The 20017-nt window shown below is 43.2% G+C and overlaps 1 protein-coding gene across 10 annotated transcripts; it reads left to right on the top strand.

The window, feature by feature from the left end:
* The first annotated feature begins 2771 nt into the window (after positions 1-2771).
* ZNF3 (zinc finger protein 3) lies at positions 2772-19858 on the top strand. 10 transcript variants are annotated; one of them, XR_010323519.1, is made up of 7 exons: positions 2772-2959; positions 4433-4547; positions 7007-7144; positions 8258-8349; positions 8625-8751; positions 9547-9660; positions 10700-10811. XR_010323519.1 is itself a non-coding variant. In XM_003422504.4 (6 exons), the coding sequence occupies exons 3-6, from the start codon at positions 7090-7092 to the stop codon at positions 11764-11766; spliced, it is 1341 nt and encodes a 446-aa protein (XP_003422552.3). In that variant the 5' UTR covers positions 2781-2959; positions 4433-4547; positions 7007-7089; the 3' UTR covers positions 11767-19858. The 10 variants fall into 10 exon arrangements, 9 of the variants coding, with proteins under 9 accessions (XP_064150954.1, XP_003422552.3, XP_064150955.1 ...); XM_003422504.4 differs by lacking the exon at positions 9547-9660 and having other exon boundaries at positions 2781-2959; positions 10700-19858; XM_064294880.1 differs by lacking the exons at positions 2772-2959; positions 9547-9660 and adding an exon at positions 2970-3128 and having other exon boundaries at positions 10700-19858.
* The last annotated feature ends 159 nt before the right edge of the window (positions 19859-20017 follow it).

Raw genomic sequence — 20017 nt, 5'->3', positions numbered from 1 at the left:
TACGAGGGTGACAATAACAAGGGTGACAATAACTGTACAACTTTCTTTACATCAGTTTCTAGTCTAACACAATCTCTCATTCTTGATACAATTTAACTGAGGCAGTATTTCTAATATGAAAAGTATGAACCATTTTGACATGAAAGTTTAGTGATATGGAAATTTAGTGATACATTTGCAGCTGGGCCAACTTAATTGGTATCTATGGATACGGAACTGACGATTAGTTAAAACCAAAAAAACCCAAACCTGTTGCCAATGAGTCGATTCTGACTCATAGCGATCCTACAGGACAGAGTAGAACTGCCTGATAGGGTTTCCGAAAGGCCTGGTAGATGTGCACTGCCAACCTTCTGGTTAGCAGCCCCCAGCTCTTAAACACTAAGCCACTGGGGTTTCTGACCATTAATTAGGGAAGTGTAAATAAACTCTGCTTTGAGAGAAAAAGAGATAATGCTTAGGGGCTTGCTGAGGAACTTCTTAATAACATGTTTATTTATAGGCTCTAATTTACATTAACAACTCATTGAAGCTTTTTCTAAGGCCAGCTGTGGGAACACTCTTAACATAACGAGCATGACTGAACTTTGTTTTTCAAACAGCAAAGGTTACCAGGAGTCAAACATTATCAGAAGAGTAGAACTAAAACCCTCAGTTTAATTTCAAAATGGAGTGCTTAATTTTAGTTCTGAAATCCCCTCACTTAGACCTGCAGGCACCTGAAAATTTAAAAGTTCCTCACACGCTACCAAGCCAAAAAGGAGGACCCAGACCAGAACAGCCCCTTCTCCTCAAGCTACCCTGGCCACTGGGTACCATTATACCATGGGGACCACAGACAGAAGAATGATCATTAATGGCAAGGCTTTTGAGTATTGGCTGGGAATGAATGAGTCAGGTTCTGGGACAAACACTGATGATAAACTGTAAATTGACTTAGCCCCAGAGTAATAGGGTTGATTGTATTGACGGTGCTGGGAGCACAAAAGCTGTTCCCTGAGGAATGTCATTGGAACTTTTACAAAACAAACATTTCCACTTGAGGAGCCTTACTCTACTTCCATCATTCCTCTCCTTCCCACTGCTTCACCATTTATCGCTGTCCTTCTTGTCCTAGAGGAATGAGTGGAAGAATAAGAAGTTGAGAAAAAAAAAATCAAGCTCTGAAGAACTATTGAGTTTATTGAGGGGCTTAGCTATTCAAGTACTTGTTCAAGTTCTCGCTTGGGGTCTAGAAGGACTAGAGATGGCCCACACCCCCACACCTCTCAGGTCACCCTCAAGTTTTATTAGTTACTAGTACATTGTTTTCTCTTGCCTTGAACACTCACCTTCCTTCTCGTGGCCCCACTGCTTCTGGAAAATCTTCTCCTATCCCATCACTGTCTCCTAGCACATCGTATTTTTTTTACTGACATTGGTTATTTAAATTATTGTCCTTAGACTGAAGTCACCGCAGAATGAGGTCTGTTGCATTCCCAGAGCTGAGGGTGTGCACTATAAATACTGGATGCAGTAAAAACTGGGATCAAGTGGGAGGCAGGACTGTAGTGGGAATCAGAAGGGCCTTTGCTACACAGGATATTACAAGATTTTGTTTTGTTTATAACCTGTAAAGATTTAATTTAGACATTTATAGGATTCTCCCTGTGACACCATAGAAGTGAGCAAACCACAAAACTTTGCCCCTCACTCATTTCCCTAAAGCACTTCACATACCTGTTACATTTAAGGACTTTTCCCTGTGTGGGTTCCCCCCCCACATCTGCCACTTCCTGAAATCTTTTCTGCTCTTCATCACTTGTACAGGTTTCATCCTCAAGTGAATTCTCTGATGGACTCAAATGTTTTCTTCAGATGTTAGTAATTTTGTTAAAAACAATAAGACTTTGACAATTAAAGAGATCAACTATTTAGTAAGAGAGAGACCTTTGCAAGCAGCAGTCCTGGAGAAAACTACTGTGACTACTGAAAGTGTTTTTTTTCTTTATATGCCATTTACAATTCTGTAATAAAAGAATGTACAGTTGCTTCTTTGAAGGTTATACAGTAGTGCAGAATAAGTCATATGGGATACATAAAACCCTAGAAATACAGGTCTTAGGAAAAAGAAGCTTTTAGATTAAACATCTGTCATGTTACTTCAATGTAAGCAAAGTCCTTGGGAAAACTAGAAGGGACATTCTTGAGGGATTAATGAGGTTGGTTTGCTGGGGTATATTTAACGATAACCAAAACCAAACCCACTGCCATCGAGTCGATTCCGACTCATAGCGACCCTACAGGACAGAGTAGAACTGCCCCACAGAGTTTCCAAGGAGCGTCTGGCGGATTTGAACTGCTGACCCTTTGGTTACCAGCCGTAGCACTTAACCACTACGTCACCAGGGTTCCCATATTTAATGATAAGACACCCAGAAATCTTGGAGCATCGTCCAGGCTTCTGGAGAAGTGTTTAACAATTTAAAGGAGCATCTGTACATGAAACTAAAAAACTTAGTTTGGATGGAAGCACATTTCAAATAAGGGTGTTTCTTATTTTGATGAGTCCGTCAAGAGTCTTCCTGTTCGCTGCGGGTCTACTTGGGTCGTCCGCGTAGCCCAGGCACCTGCGTTCTCCTTGGCCCTTGGCGGTCTTCCGGAAGAATTTCCGAGAAGAGCCAGCAGGACCCCTAACCCCACGTCCCCGCCGTCCCTAACGCGACTGGCCGACTGAGCATGCGCCCTGAGGCCGGAGGGCCGCAGCCGGCTCGGCCCGCACCTGCGCGGCGTCTCGCTCCGCCCACGCTATCAGGCGTCTGCTGCCCCTGGGCGGCGACCCGATAAGTCTTCTCCGCTGGCTCCGAGGACAGTGCGGCCGCAGGGCAGGGTGAAAAGCGGGCCCTCAGTCCTCGCCGCTAGTCACTCTGTCAGCAAACCATCGAGAGGCGAAGACCTCCTGCTTTCCTAGAGAAAACAAGTGGGTGTTGAGGGACGGGGGTGGACCGGGTGGTGAAAAGGACCGACCCGGAAGGGAAAAGAAGAGAGCTTCCGTTCTTTGTTCTGGCCCCGGTGTGTGTGTTTGTGACAGGGTCCGGCAGGGCCTGGTTCGTGTCCGGCCCCCCAGATCTCCCCTCCCTGGCCCCAGGGTGAGTCTGGCCGCCCCTGGGGCTCGCGGTGAGACGGAGGCTGGGGTCGCCGGGGAAGGGGGTAGTGTCCGTGCCGCTGCGGCCCGAGGGGCCCCCAGGCCCTCTCGGAGCAGCGTGCGGGGAAGCGTCCGTGCATCCTCCGCAGCCGGACTCCGAGTGTAAGAAGCGCCGCTTCCCCAGGAACCTCCCTCCTCCTCGGAGCCGAGCCCTGCGCGGGGAGGGCGGAAAGGGGGCTCCGGTTTTGGTTTTTTCCTTAAGTGTCCATCTCGAGCCTTTATAAGTTCCGGTAGAGACGTCCTCCGTTCTCTTTGAAACAGCTGATGACAGCGACCCTAACTTAATAGTTCTCCGAGGGGCTTTTATTTCACGTTAACAATTACCCGGGCAGGAGAGGAGATCCATGTTTACTTGGGTCCAAGGATCAGAGAATGAGTAGTTCTATGAAGTGGGCGCAGTTAGAATAGGTCTAGGAGGGGGTGCAAAGTCAATTTCCAGAAACAGTCCTGCAGGAGCCCAGTAAGTGGAGTCTTTTAGGGGGAGTGATTCCGCTGTCTCTGGCGGTCGCTCCCATTTTCCATTATGTTAGATCTCTAATTTGGTCTACTTCAGAAGTGTGATTGAACACAGGCTAGTGTTTACGCTTTGAGGGGCGTGTGTAAACTGCCACCGGAGGATGAGTAGAACGGTGAACCTGAAACCTGTGGAACAGTGAGGCAAGCTGGAGGTATTTATCTTCAAGAAGAAAAGTCTCCTGAGCGGGCTGTCTCATTAAAAAGGAGAGTAATTGGGAGTGTGTAGCAAGGTGTATATGCGTTTTTGTGTGAGAGACTGACTTGATTTGTAAACTTTCACTTAAAGCTCAATAAAGATGATATAAAAAAAAAGTCTCTGGAGGCTGAGCATCACTTGGTTTCAAGTTCTTGATGAACAGTCCTGTAAAAGGAGAAGATTCTATCATTGAAAGTTCAAGGGGCTAGATTCTCAGCTTAGGGACTGAAGACCTCCCTAATGGCTAACGGTAGAACAGACTCTCTGTGAAGCAGTTTGAGAGTATTTTGGGATCAAGTTAGCTGGCTGAACCTTAGCCACAGAGTGGGAGGTTGACCTGGAGAACCTTCAGTTACCTTCTAGCTCTCTCCACAGGTGCGTCACAGATACCAGTTGTGGTGGTCTTAATCAGTATATATATTTTTTAGCATATAATAATTAGTTCTTTCTGTTTTTCTTATCTCTAAATATCCAGGTTAGAAATGAAGTTTACATGAATATTATAAATTTCCTTTTTTTTTTTTTAAATTATATAGCTTTGGCATCAGCGAAGGTCAGAATTCCCAGAAACTTGAACAGAGGCTGCCAAATTCCTAATAATTGCTACTTTGGCTTAGAGGATTAACCCCAAAGAAGGAAAGACTCCAGCAGGTAAAGTTTTCCATGACTTGCTCCTGCTACCTGGTTGTCATTCTCTGTCCCCAGGAGCAGCTCCAGGGAGTGGTGTTGGCAGCAGAGCAGGGGAAGGGTCCTGCCCGTACCTGAAGCTGTGGGAGCACAGTGGAGAGTTTCTTTTCTGTGAGAAACATTGTTTACGATACAGACACTGGGGATTTGTTCTCAACAATGTGCCTTTGAGTTCCAGCTTTGGTTAATCCAGCTGTGAGGAGGGAGTGTTCCCCTTTTCTCTGGCGTCAGAACCTCAGACTTTCCATTCTAAGGAAAGTTTAGACTGAGAGCTGATTTGTTGGGGGTTCCTGTTCTAAGGAGTACTAGAAGTGATAGAGGTGGTTGATAGGGGAAAAGATGGCCAGGACAGAGTTGAAGGGATCTAGCAAGGAGATGATGGTGAAGAGAGGGTATGTCACTTGATTACCAGTGGGCCTGGCCCATGCCTGATTCAGTGCCTTCCACCTGTATAGTGTTACTGGTATTGAGCTTCTCGACCCTCTTGCTGCCCAAAGAATAGAGTTCTCTGAACTGTCAGTGACTCCTACGGATTAATTTGGACAGAGCCCTGCATGCCCTTTGTGAATACAACAGTCTGTAGTGATGAAGTAAATACTTTTTCCATTTTTCATTTTTTTGTCCCTTGCAACAGTGCCTGGCGGTGTAGTTGACCTTCAACTAACGTTTGTAATACAACCAAATGAATAAACAGATAACGAGGGGGATAGACAAAATCCAGGGATTTTTTTTCCCCCCATTCTCTTGCCCAAGTATAAGGACACTGGATTCTTGCTGTAGTATTCAGGTATGAAGTAGAAACTTCTGCCTGAGATCCAAACCTTAGCCTAGATGCTAATGTTACATTTTATCCATTAGAGCCACAGAGAACAGGCCCCTTTTAATTATGGTAGCAAGTTGGGGGTTGGGAGCAGTTAGTAGGGATAAAAATGGAATAACAAAGAATCTTGTTTTTAAAAACATTGGTCCCTGCTTCAGGGACTAACATCCCAATCCACGGAAATGTATCGTGAGAGAGGGGAGGTAAAAAGAAGCTGCTAGGACTAGTCTTTTGGATCCTGGTGGATATATGCACCTACCTTGTCTAATGAGACTGTCATAAGGATCACAGAAAGGTCCCAGGTTCCTCAATAACATTCCACCTTTGGCTGAGACAAAGCAGAAAATTATTGTAGAAAGAAAGGGGTGGCAGGAGGAATTTATTTTACAAGATGGCCCCTACTTCTATGAAACAGAGGTGTTGTTTCCCAGGGGTTGTTAAAACGAGAGATTTCTCTGATCTCTTTTCCTATAAGAATAGTACGTTGTTGTTGTCAGGTGCTGTCGAGTCGCCTCTGACTCAGTGGCCTTTATGTAGAACAGAGTGAAACATTGTGCTGTCCTCACAATGGTTAGTTTGAGCCCAGTGTTGCAGCCATTGTATCAATCAATCTCATTGAGGGTCTCCCTTTTTTTTGCTTACCCTCTGCTTACCAAGCATGATGCCTTTCTTCAGTGATTGGTCCCTCCTGATGACATGTCCAAAGTAAACAAAACAAAGTCTTGCCATCCTCGTGTCTAAGAAGCACCTGGCTGTACTTCTTCAAAGACAGATTTGTTTGTTCTTCTGACAGCCTGTGGTATAATCAGTATTCTTTCACAACACCACAATTCAAATTCATCAGTTCTTCAGTCTTTCTTTTTCATTGTCCAGCGTTCACATGCATATGAGACGATTGAAAATACCATGGCTTGGATCAGGCCCACCTTAGTACTCAAAGTGACATCTTTGCTTTTTTAACACTTCAAAGAGGTCTTTTGCAGCAGATTCCGTTTTATGTTCAGGTGTAAGGATAACACCTAAGTTTAATATAATATAAACCTAATGAAGTAAGTTTTTCTCTCCTACCAATCCTAATGAAAAAAAAAAAAGGAGGTTTTTTTTTTTCCTTCTCTAAAAATGGTTAGCTTTGTCCATTACCCCATATATTTTTAAAAAGTTGATACGATATATGCACACTTCTGTAATCTGTGGACACACACTTTTATAGTTTACCCTTTTCACTTTACATTATATGAATCTTTCAGTCCATCTGGTGTTTTTTACTTTCAGTTGTTGCTTAGTTTTTCATTCTGTTAATGTCATTTGGCTTGGATGGTCCTCCCGTGGTGGTATTTTGTTATTATAAATATCACTCAAAGTGTGTGGGATATTGCTGAGGAACTTGGGGCTTCCTTGTGGTCTTGGTGGTAGTCTCATTCCAGGGAGTAGGTGTATATATCCCCAGGATCTAAAAGACTAGTCTCGATTGCTGTTCCCGCTCACTGTTCTTGGGCACTGGCTGAAATGCTTGTCCCCCTCTTTCTGTGTTAGGAGTTGGTTTTGTTTTTTTCATTTGTTTTCATTATTACTATCTTTGAACTTTGGACTTTTGCTTCTGCAGTGCTTCCGCATTCTCGTTCCAAACCTGCTTCCTGCTGAGTCTACATATAGGAGACCAGAGTGCCTGAACTTCTAGCCCTACCCATGGAAACTCAGGCTGATCATGTATCTCAGGAACCTCAGGCCCTGCTTGACAGTGGTGAGGAATAGGCATCCATTCATTCTTCTATTCAGTCATTCAGCAATCATTTATTGAACTCTCTTATTCACCAGATACTGGATTAGGCGCTAGGATACAAAGATGAATAAGACATGGTACTTGCTATTCAGAAGCTTACAGCCTCGTGGGGGAGGCTGACAGAAACCAGTAATTAATGTACAGCTTGATGGGTTTTATAACCGAGGCTTTTTTTGAATGGCTGTGGATACTTCAGGCAGAATTAAGAAAACTGGCAGTTGCTGAATTCCATTTCTCAGGCATCCTCTAACTGCAAACCTTGTAGACGCAGCTGTGCTCTTAAGGAGCGTGATCTTAGAGGAGGCTCTTGGGAATCATTTTACAGCTCACAGGCAAAAGGATAAAACAGAAGCCTCTAAAACCTTGGCATTTTGCTTTCAGAGACTGTGCCACTGACTTTGGAGTCAGTTTCAGCCTTAGTGGGTATTGTTCCCATGGTTATCAGGAAAAAACAGTTTTGTCTGTGATTCTACAGAATCTAGTACCTCTGGGGTTTTAGGGTCTAAGACGCTGCTGGGGGACAAATACGTAAACTTAAGAATTACAGAAAAGATGTGTGATCTAGCACAGAAACGGGAAGCATTCACGCTTTATGTGATCTGGGGTTGGAGAAAGAGAAGAGCTGTGGATATTACATTCCCAGCCAGGGCTGCGGTGAAGCTACTAGTTTTCCTCTGGTCTAAATTTGAATTCAGACATGTGGAAGAGTGATGGGCGGGACATAGACAGGATAGCCTGTTTCTGCCTGTGTTGGGAGGATGGACAACAATGCACTAATCACTAAAGACAGCACTTGGCAAATTGCATTGAGAGTAGAGTGACTGGAGAGAAAGGAAGGGACCTGGTGCAGACTGGGAAACCAAGAATTAACAGGGCTTTGGAAGTCTCTCCTCAGGCAGGATGGGCCTCTGTTGTAATCACCTTTAATAGCCACAGAGGAAGCGAACTTGAAATATAAGAGGGAGTGGGTCCTAGGTTGTTCCAGGACTCCATGAGTTTTCTGTGGATCTGAAAGTCAGCAGGTCAGGAGGCCAGAAGGCAGACTCACTCATGGGCCCTTTTATTGTCCATCAGCTCTTTCTTCTTCAAAAATTCCTGCCTTTTCTGACAAGAACAGCTTAGGGAATGAGATGCTGGCAGCTGCACTCCTAAAGGCCAAGTCCCAGGTGAGTTGTGGCTCCCCTTATCCTTCTTTTCCTTCCCTTTTTGTTCTGTGACACCTTACTCAGTGCCATAAACCATGATTTCCCTATCAGGACCATAGTCCTTTCCTGCTGAATAATGGAGCTTTACAGTGTCTTGGACTCTGTCTTTCTGCAGCCTCACCTCCTTTCCCCTACTTTTCAAATATCCATCATTCATTTCCATCCCAAACTATTTTTTTGGTATTGCCAGTTCCATCCCTCAGCCTGAAATTGCACGCAAGAACTTGTTGTTTCAGGAGTTGGTGACATTTGAGGATGTAGCTGTGTACTTTATCCGGAAGGAGTGGAAGCGTTTGGAACCGGCTCAGAGGAACCTGTATAGGGATGTGATGCTGGAGAATTATGGGAATGTCTTCTCACTGGGTAAGGAGTTAAGCTTTCTCCACAAAACTCCCTCGGTGTTTCTTTGTTTGCTAGTAATAATCCAGTCACTGAAAATAATAAACTAAGGATTGACTTAGTGTAAGGATATCCCAGCAATAATAGTAGTAACTCACATTCATGATTTGCAGTTCATGAAGAGCTTTCATACATATTCTCACATTTACTCCTCACAGTAACAGCAATTGGAGTAGCTAGTATTATCCTCGTTTTATGAATGAGGAAAGTGAAGTCAGAGATCTTAAATGCTTTATGTGTGGTCATATAGCTAGTAAGTGGCAGAACTTGGGCTTTGGCCTTTGAACTCCAAATCTGATACCTTTTACATGTTATTCTCGGGATTTAAGATGTGATCCTGAGACTTTTCCAAAGGATTAGCATATTGGGATTCCTGAACATATGAGGTACTGCTGTGTGCTCAAGTGAACATTCTAGGACTCGTTACCTCCCTGTTTCTCTGTCGAATTACCTCTAGGGGCCTGTTGCTTTGTTCAGGACCTAGTGAAACTGCTGCTTTTGTAGAAATTTAAACTTGTTTTAGGAAGAAATCAGCTTCTTACCCTTTAGGACATGGACTATTAATTCTCTGTGTCTTGACTCCACTTCCAGTGAGAACGTTTTCTCAAGTGGCGCCTTGGGGTCCTCCTAACTCCCGTTTGAGACCTCCCTATATATTACCTTTCTGTTCCCTGCAGATCTTGGGCCTGGGATTGAGCTCTGGGACTGCTCAGTATAAGCAGTATAAACCTCCTGTCCCATGTCTTTCCCCATGAGCAGGATTCCCATTTCTGAATCCTGACATGATCTCTCAGCTGGAGTGAGTGGAAGAGCCGAGGGTCCTGGGTTTGAAGGGAACTGAGAACAGAGAGGTCCTGAGAGGTACCTGTTCAGGTGAGGGAGAAACAGCTATTTCTGTCCCTAACGCTTGTTGCCCTGTCTTTACTTTTAAAAAATACTGATAAACTAAAAATGCTAATATCTAGAACTTTTACACTTATTCTCTATGCCTGAAATTCCCTTTACAGAAACCCCAAGGTAGTAAAAATAGAGAAATCAAAGCTGAGATTGCTGTCCTCATTCATAAGAGCATAGTCTTCTAGGCATAGGACCCAGAGACAGAGTAAACTCTGTTTGCTGATTTCTGTGGACTTGGCGTTATGTGGCTGAGTACAAATGTGGTTTTTCTTTCCTCCTGGACTGTAGGGATCACTAGTATTCTCATCCTTATTGCGTCTGTCTGTTCTACTACTGTTTCTCATCACCCTTCCCTACTTTTCTCATCAGCCATCTGTGTTTAGTTTCTTGTACTTGCTCTCCCATATCATTTTTAAACTGTTCTTCACTTACCATCTCCCCAAAATTACATCTGCACTCTTGGACCTTCATCTGCACTTCCCTGAAGACTTTTCACTTCATGAAGCCATATGTCCTCCTTTGCCTCTCTTTCTGATCCATCCACCCCCCTTACAAACTTGGCTTTCTCTATAGCTTCTCTAGCTCTTTTCACCTTGATTTTGCTTTCTGTTTTTCTTTCTCTGTTTCCTCAGCTCAATTATCTTATTTTCCCTTAGCTACCCAAACGGGCAGGCCTCTTTGCAGGCATGTCAAGGCATGTGCAGGGAGCCTTGGTGCAGTGGCTAAGTGCGTGTCTGCTAACTGAAAGGTCAGTGGTTCGAACCCACCAGCCACTCTGCAGGAGAAAGATGTGGCAGTCTGCTTCCATAAGGATTTACAGCCTTGGAAGCAGTTCTACTCTGTCTTGTAGTGTCGCTATGAGCTGGAACCACTTTGATGGCAGTGAGTTTTATGTGTTTAAAGGCATGTGCTTTTAGCACTATAAATATTAGTCACTCGATTATCTTGTCCTCTGGTTTTGTATTCTTTCTTCCACAAGGAACAAGTGACATGTGCTTTTTGTTTATTGTGCCAGATGGTGAGAATAGACGTGAGAATGATCAAGAAATTTCTGAAGATACAGGATCACATGGGGTGCTGTTGGGAAGATTCCAAAAGGATATTTCTCAGGGTCTTAAGTTTGAAGAAGCCTATGAACAAGAAGTCAGTCTAAAGCGGCAGCTGGAGAACTCTGGTGAAAGATTGAATAGGAAGATACAAGATTTTGGTCAAAGGACAGCTGAGGAGAAGCTAACTCCCATGGGAGAGAGAAGTGAGAAATACAGTGATTTTGGGAATAGCTTTTCTGTGAGTTCCAACCTTATTTCACATCAGAGACTTCCTATGGGGGACAGACCTCATAAGTGTGATGAGTGTAGCAAGAGCTTTAATCGAACTTCAGACCTTATTCAACATCAGAGAATCCACACTGGGGAAAAACCCTATGAATGTAATGAGTGTGGGAAGGCCTTCAGCCAGAGCTCACATCTTATTCAGCATCAGCGAATTCACACTGGTGAGAAACCTTATGAATGTAATGATTGTGGGAAGACTTTTAGTTGTAGCTCTGCTCTTATCCTACATCGAAGGATCCATACTGGGGAGAAACCTTATGAATGTAATGAATGTGGAAAAACCTTTAGTTGGAGTTCCACCCTTACTCATCATCAGAGAATCCACACTGGAGAGAAACCCTATGCTTGTAATGAATGTGGAAAGGCCTTCAGTAGGAGCTCCACCCTTATTCATCATCAGAGAATCCACACTGGAGAGAAACCTTATGAATGTAATGAGTGTGGGAAGGCCTTTAGCCAGAGCTCACACCTCTATCAGCACCAGAGAATCCACACTGGAGAGAAGCCCTACGAATGTATGGAATGTGGAGGAAAGTTTACCTATAGTTCAGGCCTTATTCAGCATCAGAGAATCCACACAGGGGAGAATCCCTATGAATGTAGTGAATGTGGGAAAGCCTTCAGGTATAGCTCAGCTCTTGTTCGCCATCAGAGAATTCACACTGGAGAGAAGCCTTTGAATGTAATGGGTATGAGCAAAAGTTCTCTCAGAGTTACTGCTGAATTAAATATCAGAGAGTCTACATGAAAGACAGCCACACACCTGTTTTCCTCACTTCTCCTGAATCTAAAGAGCTTCTGCCTTACTGTATAAGTACAGACAGCTTAGGATATGTCCCTTCCACCTCAAACCTTTCACTTTAGCAACTGGCAAATTGGGAAAACTACCCAGCAGTGATTAGCAGCCTAGTGAATTTTCCTAGAATGATACCAGCCTTAAAAAGTTGGGAGGCAAGCAGCTGACTGAGTGCTGGGAATAGAGGGAGGCTCTGGAACCAGCCACCCATTTTGGAAGGGAGTTTGCACTAAACCATTTTTCTCAGGCCAGAGGAGCCTTTCTTTCCACGGTGGCCATGGAAGCACAGCAGGAAAAAAAATTCCAAGGATTCCTCTAGTTGGAGTTGACAGCACAGAAGGCAGTGGAGAGAATGTTCTGAGTCCTGGTATTTGCTAGGAAGGAAATGGAAGCTGTATTTCAAAGCCACTGGTCCCAATCCAGCTTTAAGCTTTGATAAGGAATGTACTATTTTGTATCATAATTCCACTAATTATGAAAGTTTGGCGCTGAGATACATATTTTATTGAGAGAGGGAAAAGATCCCCAAAAAGGTTTTCTATGATGTCTGTATCCTTTAGGGCTCTTGGAGCAGCTAGAGCGAGCTTCTAACAGCAACCTTAGCAATATTGTAAGAGGACCCTTTGCCTTTCCCTGTTGTAATGTGACTGGGAAATCCAATCAGTGAGTCTAGCCTGAGGGTACACTATCAGAAGCATTTAGCATTGGCATCTATTTCCTCCTGCCTTTTTCTGTCACCCTGTCTGTGATAAAAGTGATCTAATCCAAACCCTTAGTTTCTAAGGATGCTTTAAGGAGCTAAAGTAGCCTTGCCCTCTGTCACCTTTGACATCTGGCCTTGGACCTCTCCTGACTCCACCTCTGAGTCTTCAACAGCCAAGGATTAATACAAATAAAGAGTAAAGTCCCAGAGAAGAAAGGCTCTGGCCTGAGCCTGGCAGCAGGGCTCTTGGCTGGGTTAGAATGGAGCTCCCCAAGTTTTCCTGACTGAAGGGATGATCTTTCATTATGTTTTCCCAATCCTATTCATCGTGTAGTATAAATGAAGTGCACTATTAAACAGAATAGTTTTTCAGAAGGAGAGATTGAGTGTGTTTTGTACAGGGGCCAAGTTTACTTCAGTTAAAGCAGGAAACTATTAATGGCATCTTTTAAAATTCACCTTAAAATTTTTTTCTATTGGCAACATTTCGTCACAAACATGTGGCTTCCCTTTTCCTAAAGACTCCATCATATTCCTCTAGGTACTGCCGCAGACTGAGCTGTTTACACGGTCAGTGTACAAAATGACTTCTGACCTCAGCTACCCAGAGTTAGACCAAAATTCACAGTTTAAGAGTGCAGTCCTCCACAAGACTGCCCTTCAGACACCAGCCACAATTTCAGGGGTTCCCAGGACACCCTTGGCTTCTGACGCTGCCTCCAGATTCAGGGGTTCTCACTACCCCCTCAGGTTCGATAATTTGGTAGAATGACTCACACAACTCAGAAAAGCACTATACTCATTACAGTTTTATTATGGCAAAAGGATATAAAAAGCCAACCAAAGGGAGAGATGCATAGGGTGGGAGAGCTCCTAAATGCAAAGCTTCCTTGTCCTCTCCCCATGGAGTCAGGCCACATCAACCTTTTGGCACAGTGTACAAAGAATATTGTCAGTCTCAAGCTTTGGTGTCTAGAGTTTTTATTGGCATTTTATTACGAGGGTATGGTTGATTGAATCATTGGCCATGTGATTGAACTCAAATCTCCCCTTCCCCGGAGGTTGGGCTAATACGTGATGGTGGGTCTTTCTGGTGTGGCTAACCCTCACCGTTAGCCATCTCATCAGCATAAACTATTGGTGTGGTCCAGGACCATCCACGGATAATAAACATTGCAATCACTTGGGAAATCCCAACGGTCCGGAGGGTTTTCCCAAGAACCAGGGACAAAGGCCAAATTTGGGGGGAAGGTTAATTCTTCACTCCCTATACACTTGTCTTCACACCCACATTTAGGCTTTTGTGAGCTATATGTCATTCTGTGTAGTACAATAATTAAGGCCAGTACCCCAAACTGGGTGTGTGATTGCTGACAGAGTACTTGGTTGCTGGGTATCAATGGGCATATTTGGATTTCTTGATTTGGTTGGTAGGAGGATGTTATAGCCACGGCTAGGGTGAAAGTCTAATGGAGATGAGACGATGTCCGGAATTCTGGCCTCTGACGTTGTGATCGACGACCTAATGTTTTTAATTTCTTAAAGCTGTAATGAAGTTATTTGGCTCTTCATCGACATTCACTACATACTTGTGGATTTCTCAAAGTGTGGACCATGAACTATCCATATTAGAATCACTAGGCTGCTCATTGGAGTCCCTGAGTGGTGCAAATGATTAACTGAAAGGCTGGCAGTTTGAGTCCACCTAGAGCCACTTCGGAAAAAAGGTCTGGTGATCTGCTTCCCAAAAACCAGCCATTGAAAACCCTATGGAGCACAGTTCTGTGACACACATGGGATCACCATGAGTCAGGATCAACTTGATGTCAGCTTTTTTTTTTTTTTTTTTTAATTAGGCTGTTTATTAGTAATGCAGGTTTCTGAGCCCCAGACCACACCTAGAAAATAATTTCTGGGGTTAGAATGTAAGAATTTACATTGGGAAGGAAGAAATAGTAGGATAGTTGGAGAAAATTTCTAGGAGGAGGTAGCTGGGTCTTAGAAGATAAGGAGAGGGGGGTTTCTGGCAGGACAGTTTGAATGGGCCTGAGTATGGCCACTTAGGTGGTGGTTCACGTTGTGGAGCTGAGGAAAAGACTGCTGGACAGGCTAAACTGGTACCTGATGAATACTCAGTAAACGTAGAGGATCACCCACTTCTCTGCTCTAATGCTTAAGCCAGCACTGGACAGACTGAAGCCTCCACCAAAAAGATAAAACGGAGCCTGAGACTGATCAGGTGCATTGCGTGAAAAACGAGGTTTTTTTGCTTGCTTTTAAAATAACTTTGAAACTACTCCTGTAACGTTTTACTCCTGATTCTCCTAGCTGACCATTCCCATTTCCCATAATGATTCCTCTTTTCTCAGTCCCTGACTGCTTTCCTGTTCAGTCATGGTGTCAGTTTCTGTCCTCTTTCTACTACACCATTATCCATAGAACCCACTTACTTCCAAGGCTTCAGCTATCACCTCTATGTAGGTAAGTGTTAAATCTGCATTTGTGGTACAGACCTCTCCCAAGCTCCAATCAGACTGCAGACTGCATTTACACTTGGACTTTAAAATTTTAAATTACGTCTTTAAAATCAGATTCCTCTCTCCCATAAGCTGTTTGCCTCTGAAAATTGCTACAAACATTTAAGGCTCAAAACTTCTGAGTTTTCTTTGTTCTCATCCTCCTATGTTTAACCATCCATCAGGTTGTGGGCAGTTCAGTAAACATGGAGTGGAATGATAAGACGTTGTCGGGAAGTTTTCAGAGTTTGTGGTTATGGAGGAGGTGGAAAGTTTCAAGCAATGGTACTAATTAATAGTAGGTAACGTCTTTTTTTTTAACATGTCATATATACGTGTCATACGCTATGTGCCAGCTTTGCCAGGCTCTTCCAATTTACTCATAACCTACCTATGAAGTGTTGGTATTATCCCCATTTTAGAGATGAAACAATTGAACTTGCCCAAGGGATTCTGACAGTGAGATCAAAACAAGAACGGAAGTCCTCCCCGGGATGCTGCACTTGGTGGAAGGCTAAATGATACGGTCTAGATGACGGATGTGGAGATGGGGAGGCATGTGTGAAGAGTAAATTTCAACCAGGAGGTTGTCTTGTCCTGTCAGGATTCTGCAGTGTTCATAGCTATTCTTCCTCTTCATTTCCATTGCTGCTAACCCTATAATTCAGGTCTTCATTATGTCTCCCTTGGATTTTTTTTTTTTAATGGTTTAACGTTGTTTTCTCTCGTTAATCTCCCTAATGCACCTATTTATGCAAAGTTTCAGGGGTGCTTCTTACAGAATAAAGTTAAAACTCCTTAGCCTTATGGTCAAGGCTGTCCATGAGCTGGTCTCTACATACCTCTTATTGCTTCTCTCCAAACATCAAATAAATAGCAAAATAATAAGGCCCATATACTATATTCACGTCCATGAATTTGTTCACAATATTCCCATGTTCTGCTCCAGCTCCTCACATCTGATCACTAAAAATTCAGAGTTAAAGGGGACCTTAGAAACCATCTTATTAACCTCCCAGTCAGTGTAGAGACTTTGGACAGTTTCCCTGACAGATGACTACCCATTCTCTATCACGTCTTCGGGGACGAGAGTCTTGTTGCACTGGGCACCAAGACTTCACATCGCTGAGCATCCTAATTGCTGGAAATTACGCTGAGCTGAATTTATGTCTCCTTGTAAATTCCACCGTTAGCTTCTGTTTTGCCTTTTCAACCGAATGTAATCATCTGTAAAATGAGAGGAACGGACATAATTTCTAAAGATATTTTTAGTCATAATAAAAGCAATTTCATTCCTAACACCTCCCCTCTGTACCCCCCAACTCCAATGATTCTGAGAAAGGATATTATGTGGTGACCTAACTACAAGAGAAACCTTTTTTTACCTGAACTTTTCAGCTGACAGCAGTAATGGAGTGGCTGTGGTGAAGAGAACATATTGATGAATTGTTTCTTCTTAAGAAAAGATGGTTTTCAAAAGCTCCCCAAAGACAGATTCTTTTCTTCATAAATTGTTTTTAAGAGTTTAAATTTTTTCTACTTCAGAAAAATAAAGGAAAGCCTGTCAGGTGCATTACTTTAAATATGTCAGTAATGAAGAACTCATGGTTTTGAAATGAGTAAGAAATTACACGGATGATTTTCCACATACAGAGATACGGCCATCAGGATGGTTATCTTCCACCTTAAGCATGTTTTTCCATTTATATTCCCTACTTTGGCTGCTGACATCACCAACTTCCCAGTCAGCCAATCCAGAAACCTGAGAATGGTTCTGGATGCATTGCTTCTCTTCATCTCACTCCTATAGCTTTTCAATGTCTCTAACCTGTCCTTTCTTCCCCATTCCTTGTCCACCTAGCAAACTCCTATTCATCTTTGAAACCTCATCATCAGCTTCGCCTTCTCTGTGAAGCCTTTTCAGGCCATTGTGCATATCACCCTCCATCCCCACCAAGGTAATTTTCACCGAGCTGCCTCTGCATCTTGTACATAGTCTCATTATTGTGCTTATCCCCCATCTGTTACATATTATTTGTTTATACATCTGACTCCTTCACTATGGTGTTTTTTCCTTTTATACACTGTCACACTTTTCTACCACAAATATGTGTTGCTTCATCAGCAGAAAGAAAAAATTAAGAAAATAAAAATAAGAAGGAACATCCATTAAGCACTTTGTGTCAAGCATTGTTCTAAGTGCTTTATCAGTTCCATATTATTGCCCGTTTGTTCAGGAAAGAAGAAAGGAAGGGGGAATGGGGAGGGGAGTTCACAAGGTGCACAGTGAATGGTGGCAGTGAAGTTAGATGAGTTTGGAGTCCAAAGCCCTAGCTTTCTCTACTATACCACACCACCAGAGGGTATCCCAAACTCCAACACATCCTCTCCTCTCGCTGATTCTTCAGTCCCTTCAACATCAACTCAATAAGTAAATGCTTCCACTGTAGCAGATACAAAGATGAATGAACTACGGATCCTGCACTGAAGGAAGCGCCAGTCTAAAGAGAGACATAAAGCCTGTATTGATAATACAAGAGAGTGAGATGCCAGGAAAGGGACAACAATCATAATGATAGCTGATATTCATGGACTCCTTACCTATGTGCCAGGCAGCGTTCTAAGTATTTTATATGCATTAACTTGTTTTTACAACAATCACATACGGTAAGTGTTCATACTATTACTATCCCTATTTTACAGTTGAAAAAATGGAGTCACAGAAAGGCTAAGTAACGTGCCCAATATTACAGAGCTAGTAAGTAGTCGTATGGGTATTCCACATTTTGATTATCCATTCATCAGGTGGTGGACATTTGAGTTGTTTAGGGCACTGAATTTTTGAAACAGAAGCCCTAGAATTGAGTTCCACACCACTTCCTAGCTATGTGGCCTTGAACAGGTATGTCATGTCTTTGAGCCTCAACAATTTCACCTGTAGAGTGGAACTGTAAATTTTATTGTTTTGAAATCATAAATTTTAGAATCTCTAGTGCCCTTTAAGGAGCCCTGGTGGTGCAGAGGTTAAGCACTCGGTTGCTACCCGAAAGGTCGGTGGTTTGAACCCACCAGCTGCTCTGCGGGAAAAAGATGAGGCAGTCTGCTTCTGTAAAAGAATTACACCCTTGGAAACCTTCTGGGGCAGCTCTGCTGTGTCCTGTAGGGTCGCTATGAGCCGTAATTGACTTGATGGCAATGGGTAGTGCCCTTTATGGAGTCCCTGGGTGGTGCAAATGGTTAAATGCTTGGCTACTAACTGAAAGGTTGATGGTTCAAACCCATGCAGAAGCCCCTTGAAAGAAAGATCTGGCAATCTGCTTCTCAAAGATCACAGCCATTGAGAACCCTATGGAGCACAGTTCTACTCTGAAGCACATGGGGTCGCCATCAGCCAGAATTAACCTGATGGGCAACCGGTTTGGTTTTTTGGTTTTTAGTGCTTGTTCAGAGCCTAAGAAAAATGAACTATGGTCAACATAGCTCTATAAATTCAAAACTGCCTCTCCTCTCTTTTTGTACCCCCTTCCCATTCGCTATTGGCTTTAGGAGAAACATTCAATAAAAAGATTCATAGGCCAAACCACTGATGTCACTGTTGTGTTGTCATTTATACCATTCCACTGATTTTACGTGCATTTCTTCTCAAATGTTACTGTCTCCGAAATGGCCATGCGTCTGGCCATCGATGGTTGTGCATTAGTAAGTAGTAGAACAGGGATTCAGACCCAGGCAACCTAGCTCCAGAGTTTGAACTCTTCCTCACTCCACTGTACTGCCTTTCTACAAATAAAATGGGGAAATTATGAAGAAAGCAAACTTATGTTCTTCTTGGGAGGGGCAAGGCACATGGTGATCACAAAAGGCTTTATTGAGGAAATCACGTTAAAGCTAAATTGAGAACACGGATAGGTAGAATACAAAGTCATGAGTGGGAATCTTCCTTCTGGCCTGACAAAAGATAGGTGCAGAAATAGGTACTCAGTTTCACTCAGGTAAATATTTATTAAATACGTATTAGATGTCAGACATTGTGTCAGGGGAAAGCAGGCAATGGCTAAATACGGGTGAGGGAAAGAAGAGCAGATCTTGGAGGGCAGTGAATATCTGTGAGTCTTCTAGGAGCTGAGGTGAAAGCTTTCAAGGCATGAATGTAAAAAGGGAACCTGCATGTAAGACATGTTAGCAATAGAAAACCCAGCAAAGGCTCTACCGTAGGTAAGTTTTGAAGCCACAAGGGCCTAGACCAGGGTGAAGGCAGTGAGAATGGAGAAGAAAGGATGAATCCAGGAGACTTCAGGGAATTGAAATTGCATCTGAATCAAGAGAAGCATCAACTGATGAATGAGGAGGAGGACCTGGAGACAATTCCACTGTGAGTCTGGGTGACTGCTGTCTCACAGATTCTATCCAAACTGTGAGGTATAATAAGGATATGCAAAATGGCAAATAATCAGTACCCCAGTTTGGATGGGCTAGAGTAATTAGAATATAATTTAAGGTATTATCCATTAACCTTTATAAATGACGAGTATATTAGAATAGTTTGGTTGCTGTAACAGAGACCCAAAATAACATTGACTTAAACTTTAAGATAGAAGTGTATTTAGGTAAGTATATTTCTCAGTCTTGAGGAAAACAGTCCAGGGTTGGTATGGTGCCATGAGCATGGTGCCAGGGACCTTCTATCTTACTGACTGCCATTCCTATGATGTTGCCCATGTCCACGTGGTCCAAGATGATTTATTACCATATCCACAGTCCAAGCAGCAGGATGGAGAAAGCAAGGAAGAAGGGCATGCTCCCTCCCTCTCTTTTGGGGCACAATGCAGGAACTACAACTATCACTTCCTGCTGTCCAGAACTTAGTCACATGACCATCCTACTCACAAGGGAGCCTGGGCAATGGAGTCTTCATTATGGGCCAAGATCAAGGACTCTTATGCCATGAGAAAGAGAAGTATGGATATTAGAGGAAAATGAGAAG

This window comes from Loxodonta africana, chromosome 12, assembly GCF_030014295.1.
Source record: "Loxodonta africana isolate mLoxAfr1 chromosome 12, mLoxAfr1.hap2, whole genome shotgun sequence".
In the NCBI taxonomy this organism is placed as follows: Eukaryota; Metazoa; Chordata; class Mammalia; order Proboscidea; family Elephantidae; genus Loxodonta; species Loxodonta africana.
Note: the sequence above shows the minus strand (reverse complement) of the source record. Positions and strands in the feature narration are given on the sequence as shown.